Consider the following 12,590-nt stretch of genomic DNA (forward strand, 5'->3'; position numbering starts at 1 on the left):
CTACTAGACACAAGGAAGAATAGATGAGTATTTTTGAAGTGCCAAGTATTTGTGTGTAATAACTTCTAATGAATGAATTTCTAATATCTTTTTTCAATGCAATTATAGGGGTGAGAGGGAAACTGCAAGTTATTGTGTTCTATTGTGAGTTCTGGCTGGCAAAAGATGTGCACTAGAAACCGAGACCCTTTAGTATTTTCTTTGATTCTGTCAGTGCTGAGAAGACTTCTCATGCCCATTGCTCTGGTCATTAATTCCACAAATGTTTTCTTTCTTTCTTTTTCTTTTTATTTTTCCTTTTTTTTTTTTTTTGACAGGCAGAGTGGACAGTGAGAGAGAGAGAGAGAGAGACCGTGGCTGGCTGGGGCACTGCAGCCGGTGCACTGTGCTGATCCAAAGCCAGGAGCCATGAGATTCTCCTGGTCTCCCATGCGGGTACAGGGCCCAAGCACTTGGGCCATCCTCCACTGCACTCCCGGGCCACAGCAGAGAGCTGGCCTCGAAGAGGGGCAACCGGGACAGAATCCGGTTCCCTGACTGGGACTAGAACCCGGTGTGCCTGCACCACAGGTGGAGGATTAGCCTTGTGAGCCCAGGCGCCGGCCCAAAATGTTTTCAATCCCCTACTACATGCCAGACCCATCCCAAGGACACAGTCTTATGGAAGGGGCCAGGGCAGACTCGGCTTCAGCGTGGCCTCCAGTATGGAAGGGAGGAGAGACGCATACAGAATCATAAAGAATGGCTCATTCGTACTACGACCAGCTCAAACAGCCAAGCACAAGCTGGGGCATAAACTTGGCTCAACACTGCCTGGAGAGCCCTGTGTTTACACAGCACTTCCACCTGCACTCAGGGAGCAGCAGGGAGTGCCTGGGCCACCTGGGGGCATGGCAGGAACTGGGGAGACAGAGGAAGGAGGAACATGGAGGGAGGACCAGCAGGTCAGGAACACCAGAGGAACCAGAGGACTCCTCACCTGCTCTGAATTCAGCCCCTCCTAACACCAACCCTTTCCCACTCACTTCCAGGCAACTAGAAATATCTGGATTAAAACTCCTCATTGATTCCCCATTGTTTAACAGATCATTCACCAACTGTGTTACATTTTAGTGAGAAAGAAATCCTGATGTTTGTAAACAGGGCCTCTTGTCACTTCCAGCTGTGACTTTGGGGAATGTGCCCACTGATGAGGCAGCACAACACTGCCTTTGGAGGATGTTTCCACAGGCTCCAATGGAGCCAATGGGTGTCCTCTAGCAGGACACCCCCCAGCCCAAGGACCCTGGGGCCGGGGTCACTAGGCACAGAAGGGGGCAAGAGGACCCCAGGGAAGGGCATTGCAGGGGAGCTGAGCAGCACAGTGAGCTGAGGAGTCTGCAGTCTGTGTTATCTGAGGCCTGCAGGCGTCCTGGGCAGTTTCAGGGAGTGTGCAAAACAGTGATCAATCTGCCTGCATGGACTGTGTTTACAGCAGCGGTGGGGGGGACATTTGAGTTTGCCACTGGAGGGCTTTGGAAGCCAACAGTGGGCGCCAGAGTGCCGAGGCTCTTGGCAAACCCTGCCCAGCCTCATCTTTCTCTCCGTGCAGTCCATGTAACACTGGCCCTGATGACCAGGTGCTCATTTCTGTTTGCTGAGTTCCTAAAATCCTACAATCCTACTCCGAGCTCAGCACCCTCATGCAACGTAACTAGGTAGAAAGAAGATTTTGAGTGACTTGACATTCTGTATGTAAATAAATGTTTTCCCTCATAGTATGCATAGATTCACCAAAAGTAATGCAGTGTTGTTGGTACCAGTGACCCCAGAATAGACTATTCGATCACATGAACAGTTTAAACCATTGTTGTCTATACTTTTCAATAACCTTTTAACATTCTGCTGCTTGTAGCAGGTGATACAAACAATTTCAAATCAATTGTGTGCATGGTCATTCGTTAATGTTTTTGATATACGGGTTCAGGATGGTATTTCCACCTTAATCTGCAACAGAAATACTTAATTTACAGCAGAATCAGCCCATTATGTCCCATCCTCCTAAATTTAGAATACCTATAAAGACTGAAATTGAGCAATAAACTAGGATAACTTTGAAATAAATGTCAATGAAATATTTGCATGATGGAAAACTTGGGATTTCATGGATAAAATAGGTAGTCACTCTAAGTAGGGTGACTGCATCAATCCTCCATGACTGGCATTCAAGGAGAAGTCAGAGAAACACTTTTGAAACCCCACACCCCCCCCTACACACACACACAGACCTAGCTCCATAATTTACTCCTGGTCACAGCTGCAGCTTTTCAGCAGCCTCCCGAGTGTGACAGAGAAAGGAAGAGGAGCTGTGGCTTCCTTTGAAGGTCATGGTCCTGCCTGATTGTAGATCCAACTGAAGCTATTTGATGCCATCCCTATGATTAAGGAGAAACAATTCCAAGGCTTTGCAGCTTAGCTTTTAAGTGGGAAGCCATTGAGGCTTCTCAGAAATGGGCAGGCACTGTGACTCATGGGTCGGGAACTCATTGGCTCTATGATGCAGCCATGAGGACTGCTCCATCTCCTCCACTTTGCACTGTTAAAAATGGTTGGGCTCCGGGCTGGCGCTGTGGCTTAGCAGTAAAGCTGCCACCAGGGATGCCGGTATCCCATATACGTGCTGGATCCTCTCCTGATCCAGCTCCCTACTAATGACCCAGGAAAGTCATCAGAAGATGGCCCAAGTGCTTGGGGCCCTGCCTCCCACATGGGTGACCCAGATGAGACTCCTGACTCCTAGCTTCAGCCTGGCTTAGCCCTGGCCTTTTCGGACAACTGGGGAGTGAACCAATGGATGGACATTCCCTCTCCTCTTCCCCCTTCCCTTCCCCCTTCCCCTTCCCCTCCTGTTCCCCCTCCCCCCCTCCAACTCTGCCTTTCAAAATAAATTAATTAATCTAAGAAGAAGAATGATGTTCCCATGAGTGTGAGAATTCTCCATTCTAGGCCAAGTGCACACTTGCAGAAATCTGGAGGTTTGGTCTGTGTGTTAGGTGAATACGAGGCTCACAGAACTTAGTGTCTCCAATTAGCCTAATCTCTTGCAAAGGGCTGGCTGTGGCATCAAGTTTTCAGAGTTTAAACACAGAGTGTGGGGGCTGGTGGGTAGGGCCACCGCCTGTGGTGCTGGCATCCCAGTGCACTACGTGGCCATCATGATCAGTCTGCTCTCCTTGCTGCTGGCCCTGGGCTGCTGGGCCTGTGTCTTCCTGGCCATTGTGGCACCCACTGCCCTCGTCAGCAGCCTGTCCTTTTGCGGTCCCCGTGCCATCAACCACTTCTGCGACATCGCGCCCTGGATCGCCCTGGCCTGCACCAGCACACAAGCCGTGGAGATCGTGGCCTTCGTGATCGCCTGTGTGGTCATCCTGAGTTCATGCCTCATCAACCTGGTCTCCTACGTCTACATCATCAGCACCATCCTCAGGATCCCCTCGGCCAGTGGCCAGAGCAAGGCCTTCTCCACGTGTTCCTCCCACCTCACTGTGGTCCTCCTGTGGTACGGGTCCACCATCTTCCTGCATGTGCGAACCTCCATCAAGGACGCCCTGGACCTGAGCAAGGCCATCCACATCCTGAACACCGTGGTGACCCCCGTTCTCAACCCCTTCATCTACAGGCTCCGGAACAAGGAGGTGAGGGAGAGTCTGCTGAGAAAGTGGAAAGGAGGTAAACTCCCTACGGTGTGATGGGGAGGTGTGCTGTGTGCCGGCCCCCAGACTGCAGGGCTCTCCATTCCTGCAGCATGGCAGGTGTTCTGATCATGGCTCCAAGTGCACCACAGAGTGACAAGGATGCTTCTTTGGTTCCAGCGGGGAGAAAACAAAGGGGAAACACCTGAAAGACAAAATCAGACCTATCAAGGGAAACACTGTGTGCAAGAGCTCTCCTTTCTCATGCAGGAGGGGAACAGGAGTTTTTGATATAAGCAAACTAGCTTGTCCAAGCAAAATAGTCGTACATTGACATGGGTTTTCTTTTGAGTTTTGTTTATAACATTAGGGACACATACTCGGTGTGAAGCATACATTACGAAAACTCCAAGTTCTCGTTCTTTGTAAGATTTTTGTATCACCTTGTAAATCTGGGGTGTAAGAACTAGGACAGGAAAATGCATGAAATCATAATGGAAATGAGAGTACCATTATTCCCATGTGACATTTTCTTAGGTGAGGTATGGTAATACATGCAGATGGCAGGAGAAGCTGATAACTTGCAAGATGCCACATCTGTTTCACCAGGACTGAAAGGGTTTGAGTAAAGCTATAGAAGTTCCGTGATGATCCGTGTTCAAGGTGCTGTCCCTTGAGAATAAAAGTGACAAATTCTGCTTCTCAACCACAGAATTAGAGTTTCAGAGAAAAATAACCTTAGGGTACAATAATTAGAGCATTTTGTTTTTAATTTCCCTCCAAAAGACCCCATCCTTAAGGAGCCAGAAGCAGGCCTTGCCTTCTCAGCCATGCACCCAGGAAGATTTATTTCCCCTCACCCACTTTCCAGGACTGGGGTTAGACGCTGCAGTCAGGGGCTGGCCAACAGAGCCAGGCAGAGGAGTGGGCTGGGGCTGTGTTCTTCCCCCAGGAGGAAGGCGGGGGCTGGGAACAGCTGCCCTCAGACCTCCCTGTTCCCATCATTAGGAACCTTTCCTGGTTTTGGAAGTGAATGGGGCAGGGAAGGCTGTGTGTTGGAAGGACACAGGAGAACATGTTTTAACTGAGACCGAGTCCCCTGGCAAAGATATGCCTCTGTTGAAAGTCTACCTCCTGGGGCTGGTGCGATGGTGCACTAGGCTGACCCTCAACCTGTGGCACCGGCATCCCATATGGGCGCCAGGTTCTAGTCTCTGTTGCTCTTCTTCCAGTCCAGCTCTCTGCTGTGGCCCAGAAAGGCAGAGGAGGATAGCCCAGGTGCTTGGGCCCCTGCACACGCCTGGGAAACCAGGAGGAAGCACCTGGCTCCTGGCTTCCGATTTTTGTAGCTCCGGCCATAGCGGCCATTTGGGGAGTGAACCAATGAAAGGAAGACCTTTCTTTCTCTCTCTCTCACTGTCTGTAATTTTACCTGTCAAATTTAAAAAAAAAAAAAAACTTTAAAAAAAAGTCTGCCTCCTAAGAGACCATAGGGGTGAAAAGTGGTGAACTTTTGTCACCTGTCACAAGGGTTGTGGCCAGTATCTTACAAACGTAAGACTATTGCAGTTTTTGTTAAATGTGAGAATTTTGCATGAGGCACAGCAGAGACACACACAGGGCAGTGCTTTTGAAAGCGTGTCCTCCAGGAGTGGGAGAAACGCATCTAACGTCTACCTCTAACAATCGGGAGAGATGTAGGTGCAGCACTCTCAGGTATACACTGAAGTGCTGATGGATGCGTGAAGACACCCTGGGGACACCTGGGAAACAAGCAAACATCAGAGAGCAGGTGCAGAAGAAAACAGAAGGGATGAGATGGCGTCAGGAAGCAGCTTCCTCCCGCCTTGTGGCGTGTGACAGGACAGCAGTGACCACAGGGTGAGGAAGCCTGCAGAGCACTGCCTCGGCCATGTGACCAAGGTCAACGCCAACAGCCATGACAGGACACATCCTTTATATCACGTGACAAGAAGTCTTCTTCTTTCGTGACTTGTCACTCGAGAACATACAACCCACAGCACATGCAACCCGAGTTGATCCTGCCTAAGTGCAGTTGGCTCCCACACTGCCCTGCGCCCACGGCCTGAGGATCTCCTTGGTGCCTTTTCACACACTGCACACCTCCCACGGTCTCACCTCCACAGGCCAGGATAGCCGAGCATTCCCACCCACTCCCAACGAGAGGAGGTACTGGACTGCTGACCCTGGTTGCACAGGAGTCACCCCTACTCTGCACAGCCATCCGTACTGTGAGAAACTGAGAGGTGAGAGCAACTCCATTACAGGGTAGGAAAAGCAGAAATATCAGGAAAGCAGAAGGCAGGGCCCCCTCTTCTGCCAGCAGTGAGCTCGGCTACTCCCAGTGCTCCCTGCGACACCCGCAGACCACCACGGTGCTCACCCCCAGTCTACTCTGAAGGCGCAGTGTGAAGTGGGCATTGGCTCCCTGCACCCCCCTGAGAAGGGATACAGCAAGGGCAGCACTGATGCACCCAGCGAAGGGGTGAGGTAACCCACAGGCAGCCTCCAGGGACAGACGCATGTGCACCAGCGAGAACGAGTCAGGAGGAGCACGGCGCAGAAGGCAGGCTGGCTGGTCACTGTGTGCAGGGCACCCAGAGGGAGGGGAGGGTCCAGAGCAAGGCAGACAGGGGTAGGTATGGTGGCACAGCAATGCTGGCATCCCGCTTGGGTGTGCTGCAAGACCCAGCTGCTGCACTTCCAATCCAGCTCCCTTTAATGCACCCGGGAAAGCAGTGGGAGATGACCCAAGTGCTTGTAGGAGACCTGGAAGAAGCTCCAGCCTACTGGCTTTGGTTTGGCACAGCACTGGCCATTGTGGCCATTTGGGGAGTAAACCAGCTGATGGAGGATCTGTCTCTCTCTCGCTCTCGCTCTCTTGCTCTCACTCTCACTCTCTTTCTCTATCTCTCTCATCCCTCTAACTCTGCTTTTCAAATAAATTAGAAAATAATTAAATAGGCTGGCACTGTGGCTCACTAGAGTAATCCTCTGCCTGCGGCGCTGGTACCCTGGGTTCCAGTCCTGGTTGGGGCACCGGTTCTGTCCCAGTTGTTCCTCTTCCAGTCCAGCTCTCTGCTCTGGCCCGGGAAGGCAGTGGAGGATGGCCCAAATGCTTGGGCCCTGCACCCACATGGGAGACCAGGAGGCAGCACCTAACTCCTGGCTTCGGATCGGCACAGCACACCAGCCACGGAGGGCATTTGGAGGGTGAACGTACTGAAGGAAGATCTTTCTCTCACTGTCTAACTCTGCCTGTCAAAAATTTAAAAAAAATAATTAAATAACAAATTAAAAGGAAATGCACACAGCCCCATAGCATAAAGTGCACACATAGCCCCACATGACAGAGAATGATGTGGACAAAATATTAATGCCATGGCTGAGAAACTGCTCTATAACACTAGAGAAAGTTAACAGTAGTTCAATAACCTTCACAGCTGCATTGGCCAATCTGGGTCCATCTTGTTAGCTCACTTACTTCTTTTTCCTACCATTTTCCAAGGGGCTCCTTTTTTTCTTTTAAAGTGTCTTGAGGTTTACTTATTTACTTAGTTGTATTCATTTTATATGGAAGCTGGAGGGAGAGGGGGAGGAAGTAGCCAGCGCTGGGTCAGGCTGGAATCAGAAACTCCCTGGGTCTCCAGGTGGGTGGCATGGGCCCAGGTACTTGAGCCATCACCTGCTGTCTCCCAGGGTTCAATCAGCAGGAAGCTGGCATCTCCCAGGAACAGAGCTGGGACTTGAACCCAGCACCATGATCTGGGATGCAGGCATCCAAGCGATGTTGTAACCGCTGAGCCAAGCTTGCACCCCGGGCTTGTCGTTTTAATTGTGCCTATATTTTCAGTACTGTAACAGAAAGGCCAACACTATTCCAACTTTAAAATTAAAAAAATAAATAAATAAAACCTTAGGGGCAGGGGTTTGGCTTGGCAGATAAGACACTGTTCGGGAAACCTGTGGCCCACCTCAGAGAGCATGTGTTGGATCCCTAGCTCTGCCTCCTGGTTCAGCTTCCTGCTAACGCAGACTCCGGCAGTCCACAGTGATGACCCCAGAAATGGGACTCGCACATGGGAGACTGGGATTGGGTCCCTGGCTCCCAGCGTCAGGTTATTTCAGGAGTGAAAGATCAGATGGGAGCTTGTTCTCTCTGTCTATGTCTCTCTGCCTATCTAATAAGGAAATATTTTTTAGAAGAAAATCTCCCATCACAATCCAGGAAAATGCCCACCCGACAGAGGCACCAGGGAGGCCAGAGCCACGTTCTGGGATAGCACAGGGCCTGGAGTCGCTCCTCATAATACTCCACTGCCCAGAGGCCATGCTGGGGGGCCTTGGGGATCCTGCCCTCCCGGCCCACACTGCCCAGACACATGCCCAGTGTCCAGGCCTTCCCATCCCCCACCTCGACCTCCCAGTAGTACTGCCCGGCAAAGAACTGCTCCAGGCCAGCACACAGGGGTCCTGATTAAAGCTGCTGGCGCAGGGGGGCAGGTCCTGGTCGAAGAGCAGCCGCCTCATGCTCTTCTGATCCTCAGACAGGGAGAGCCTGGGGCTGGCTGTGGCGGGGTCCAGCGAGGGACTCACTACAGAAAGAGGCCAGGGACAGGCATCAGGGGTGGGTCCGCCGTCCCTCATGCACAGGAATGTCAGGGTCTGCCCCACCTTGGGACCCCTGTACTCTTCCTGTGCTCCCTGCCAGCCATCAGCCCCAAGCAGGTGATAGGGATCTGCTCCTGGGGTGGCAGAGACCTGGCTGAGTGCACAGAGTGTGTGCGTGTGTGTCTGTGAGTGCCAGTGTGTGGGTGTGATGTGTGTGTGTGTGAGAGAGAGCATGCCAGTGTGTACCTGTGTGTGTGACAGTGCCAGTGTGTGTGGCATGTGTGTCTATGTGTGAGGGAGCACACAAACATGTCTGTGTGTGAGAAAGCATGCCAGCATGTGTGTGCATTGTGAGAGTAAACCAATGTGTGTGTCTGTGTGAGAGTATGCCAGCGCCAACTTGTGTATATGTGTGTGTGAGAGAGCACTCTAGCATGTGTGCATGTGTTGTGTGCAAGAGTGCATGCCAGCATGTGTGTGCACCTGTGTACTTGCCTCTCCTTGGACATTGCAAGAGCAAAAGGAGCTAGGGTCTTCCTTCCCAGGCCTCTGTGCCCACTTCCCAGCATCTGACACGAAACCTGTGCTCTTTTAGATGGGAACACACACCCATGCACACACTTTACAATGCACACACATTACAATGCACACATGTATGCGTGCATACCACCTCCACGTGCACACACATGACCTCATGCACATGCTCATGCAAGGCCTGGACACTGCTCACACACACCCACACGCCTGCACACATGCACTCACGCCTGAGGACAAGCCTCAGGACACCTGTGCTCTCACCCACCCCTGTCCAGCATCCTCTTGAGTAACTCTGGGCTTCTCACTTTGTCAGAAATGAGTGTGGGAGGGAAACCATGCCCACCACCCCAGAGGAAGGGGCTCCTGTCCTCTCCTTGTCCCCTGGGGCACCTGGCTCCAAGGACTCCACCCCCACCGGCCATTTCCAATGGAGGGACTTGTTTCTGCAGTGATGCAGGAGGCTGTGGTGTCTTGGGGTCTGGCTGATGGAAACCCAGCCCAGCCTCGTGTTCTGGAAGCAGCGAAATCGTACGAGAGCTCACTGAGCTCCCCTGGCATCACCTGTCACAGAACACGCCCCGTCCCTGGACTCCAAGGAGCTCACGCCGAGGCTGCAGCCCGCACTGCCAGGCTGGACAGGCTCTGACGGTGCCCCCGGGGCCTCCTGTGCCGGCCACGGTCCTGGTGTGGAGGTGGTGGGCCTGTGAGGGGCCAATGCACAGCTGCTGTGGTGCTGCCCTCAGGAAGGAGGGGTGTTCTCGTGGCACCCGGCTGGCTCCTTTAGGGGCTGCTGTGCCCTCTCCTTCCTGTCTGCCTCTCCTCCCACCATGGCGCCATCCCCACAACACGGCAGAGGCCGATCCAGGGAGCCACCTGGGACAGCTAGAGGAGCCCGTTCCCCAGCCCGGGCAGTCACTATAGCCTCAAGCTCAGATGCCCCTGTGTCCATCAGGGAGGACAACCAGAGGGACCAGGCGGGAAGAACAGTGTGAAGCCTGAGACCGCAGGTTCTTGCCAGGCAGCCAGCCCCTCCACAAGCCCCTGCCCCACCCCAGGACAGCACAAAGCTGGTTCAGAAGGCCCAGGTGAGTGACAGCGTGGTCCTGCCCAGCTCCCCACTCCCGCTCACCCTGGAATGGCTCAATCCTGTCGCAGCCGGCTCCAGGTCCCAGCTCCTGTTCTTCCTGCAGCCTCCCTTTCTCCGGCTGCTCCTCGCTCTCTTCCCGGTTCAGCTTCGAGCAGAGGCAGAGACCCCCGGCTGTGATGAGCCCCAGCACGATGAGGATCAGAAACAGGGGCATCCTCCATGTGGAGGGCGGGGCCATCCTGAGAGGGAGGTCCACGGGGACCCTGGGGATCCAAGCACATCGGGATGAGAGCCCCTGTCCCAGGCCCTGCTGCAGGATCTGAGTCAGGGGCACCAGGTCTCCAGCCTGCTCTGAAACAGTTCAGAAATGGATGCCCATTCACATGCACGATGGGGCCTGGTCTGAGGGAGGGTCTTCCCAAACGTGGTGGGGCCCTCACCCCAGAGTGCTGGTGTCAGGAGCTGGGACCCTCGCCCCAGAGTGCTGGTGTCAGGAGCTGGGACCCTCACCCCACAGTGGGAGTCAGGAGCTGGGACCCTCACCCCAGAGTGCTGGTGACAGGAGCTGGGACCCTCACCCCAGAGTGCTGGTGTCAGGAGCTGGGACCGTCACCCCACAGTGAGAGTCAGGAGCTGGGACCCTCACCCCACAGTGAGCTAGGGCTTTTGTGACGTGATACATCATGAAGTGGAGCTCCCATAATAAATGGGACCCAGGAGAGGACCCTGCCTATGAGCGGGAAGCAGCTGCCCTGTCCTCTGCCCCCCAGCCTCCCCACTCTCTTCTCGGATTTCCCCAGCAGCAGAGCTGGGAGGAGTGAGCTCCAGGGGCCAGAAGCTGCCCTATGGCAGAGCTGAGGGGACCAGGTCATCCGGGGACAGACACTTGTGTACGAGCCGTGATAGAAATGTAGGACCACGCGGTGGACGTGGTGCCTGAGAAGCCAGAGAGGATGGTCTGGGAAAAGTTAAACCTGGACACAGCCAAGAATGCATGGGCAGGTGCAGTGTGTGTGACACCAGGGGTGGACTTAGGGCAAAAGGAAGAGCAGGGAGCCGTGGGCGGACGTGCAGGAAATGCAGGTGCAGTCCGAGGAGGGGGCTGTGGAGGACACCATCCACTGGGCTCTCACTCTGGGAACTGTAGAGACCACGAGCAATCAGAGGGGAGGGGCCGGGGGGGACACGGGGGGCTCTCAGGGCAGCAGCTGTGCTGGTGGACTCAGGCAGACAGATCTGTCCAGACCCATGGGGTCCAACCCTCAGCTGAACTGTGGACTCTGGGGGACGCTGGTGCTGGCAGCTGTGACACTCACACCTCTCCTGCTGTGGGGAGCAACTGTGTGCTGGGACATCTACATGCTTCCTGCTCCAATTTGCTATGAAACCAGAGACATGGAAAGAACCAAACAGGAAGCCGATGTCAGGGCACAACTTTCTCGGTCTCTCTGCCCAGTGGCTGTCTGCACCCCGATCTGTACTCCGCCCTCGCAGTCAACACCCAGGACCCTCCCCTCTCCCACTGCAGGGCCACAGACAGCAGCTCCAGTGTCCCGTCACGCAGGGCCACACACACCTGTGCTTGGAGCCACACAGAACACTCACCGGGCAGGTGGCTCTCAGCTACCTTCCTCTCATGGAGCAGGGGGCTGGAGATGGAGCAGGTGAGACCCCCCATGCTCCTGTCTGGGACGGCCACCCTGGACAGCACAGCCAAGAGGCCAGTGGTGGCTGAGGCTGAGAAACGGGTCACAGCCGGCACCGCATGCCCCCTGAAGTCTCTCCACTCCACGTGAGGCTCTGGGTACCAGCCTGCTGAGGTGCACTCGGCTCGGATGCCCTTGTCCAGGTCCTCGGTCACATGGATTCTGGGCTCCAAGCCCAGCCCTGGGGGAGACACAGAGGCTCAGTCCAGGGCTGCTGCCAATGCCAGACGTGTTATGAGGGTTCCAGAGGTGCCTGCATAGTCTCACCAATCACTACATACCACAGAGCAGAAAAGAGTCTTGGAGAGTCAGCGGGAGTTTCCAGTGTTGCAAGTCGGGAAGGGTGGGGAACAGGAAGGAGCCCAGGCAGGGCTGACTGCAGAGCAGAATGCCCCCTCCACGTCCCCAGCTCCTCTGCCCGCCCTGGCCTGTCCCTGTCTCCCTTCCTGTCTCCCCTTCCCCTCTGCACTCTGTCTCCCCTCCCTCTCCCCAGCTGGTCCTCTCCTTCCCTGGCTCCCTGCCTTCTGCCTTTCCCAGTAATGGCGGGAAGGCAGGCTGCACCTCCTGGGACACAGCGTGGGCAGGTGGGGATGTGAGGACGTGGGGATGCTCCCACACTGCACACTGTGGATGGTAGCCCAAGCCTGGAGCTGGGACCGGGAACTGGGGAGAGGTGCTCCCAGGGAGGCGGAGGCTGAGGCAGCCCTCACCTGCCACCTGCAGCGCCAGGGTGGTCTCGCTGTGAGGCTCCCCATCCCTGAAGAGGCAGGGGTAGGTCCCGTTGTCATACACAGTGATGTTGTGAATCCCCAGCACAGCTTTGCCCCTGGCCAGGTGGTTGCCCAGGAAAGTCGTCCTCCCCCGGGACTCTGCCATCTGCTCTCTGGACACCTGTGCTCTGCGCCTGTGCAGGTACATGGTAGGCAAGGGCCGGCTCCTGTACCACCTCAGCTCCAT

General features: G+C 54.6%; 2 protein-coding genes across 2 annotated transcripts; one reads left to right on the forward strand and one right to left on the reverse strand.

Annotated features, from left to right (window-relative positions):
* The first annotated feature begins 2,915 nt into the window (after positions 1–2,915).
* LOC138850036 (olfactory receptor 6F1-like) lies at positions 2,916–7,284 on the forward strand. Its single transcript, XM_089334731.1, has one exon. The coding sequence runs from the start codon at positions 3,195–3,197 to the stop codon at positions 3,726–3,728; it is 534 nt and encodes a 177-aa protein (XP_089190857.1). The 5' UTR covers positions 2,916–3,194; the 3' UTR covers positions 3,729–7,284.
* Positions 6,028–12,590, reverse strand: LOC127486022 (uncharacterized). The gene is made up of 6 exons (XM_089335686.1): positions 12,344–12,590; positions 11,533–11,814; positions 10,959–11,306; positions 9,970–10,278; positions 8,107–8,287; positions 6,028–6,130 (listed from the first exon to the last, which is right to left on the reverse strand). Exons 1-6 carry the CDS (start codon positions 12,588–12,590, stop codon positions 6,028–6,030), a joined length of 1,470 nt encoding a protein of 489 aa, XP_089191812.1.

This window comes from Oryctolagus cuniculus, chromosome 6 (genome assembly GCF_051225735.1).
Source record: "Oryctolagus cuniculus isolate XC-2025 breed Fujian yellow rabbit chromosome 6, ASM5122573v1, whole genome shotgun sequence".
Taxonomy (NCBI): domain Eukaryota; kingdom Metazoa; phylum Chordata; class Mammalia; order Lagomorpha; family Leporidae; genus Oryctolagus; species Oryctolagus cuniculus.

Coding starts and splice junctions, on each gene's coding strand:
- LOC138850036 (XM_089334731.1), top strand. CDS start 3,195: ATGATCAGTCTGCTCTCCTTGCTGCTGGCCCTGGGCTGCTGGGCCTGT.
- LOC127486022 (XM_089335686.1), bottom strand. CDS start 12,590: ATGGAGCTGAGGTGGTACAGGAGCCGGCCCTTGCCTACCATGTACCTG. Junction 11,815..12,343: donor CCTGGCGCTGCAGGTGGCAG/GTGAGGGCTGCC, acceptor TGTCTCCCCCAG/GGCTGGGCTTGGAGCCCAGA. Junction 10,279..10,958: donor TGCTCTTCCTTTTGCCCTAA/GTCCACCCCTGG, acceptor GAACTGTTTCAG/AGCAGGCTGGAGACCTGGTG.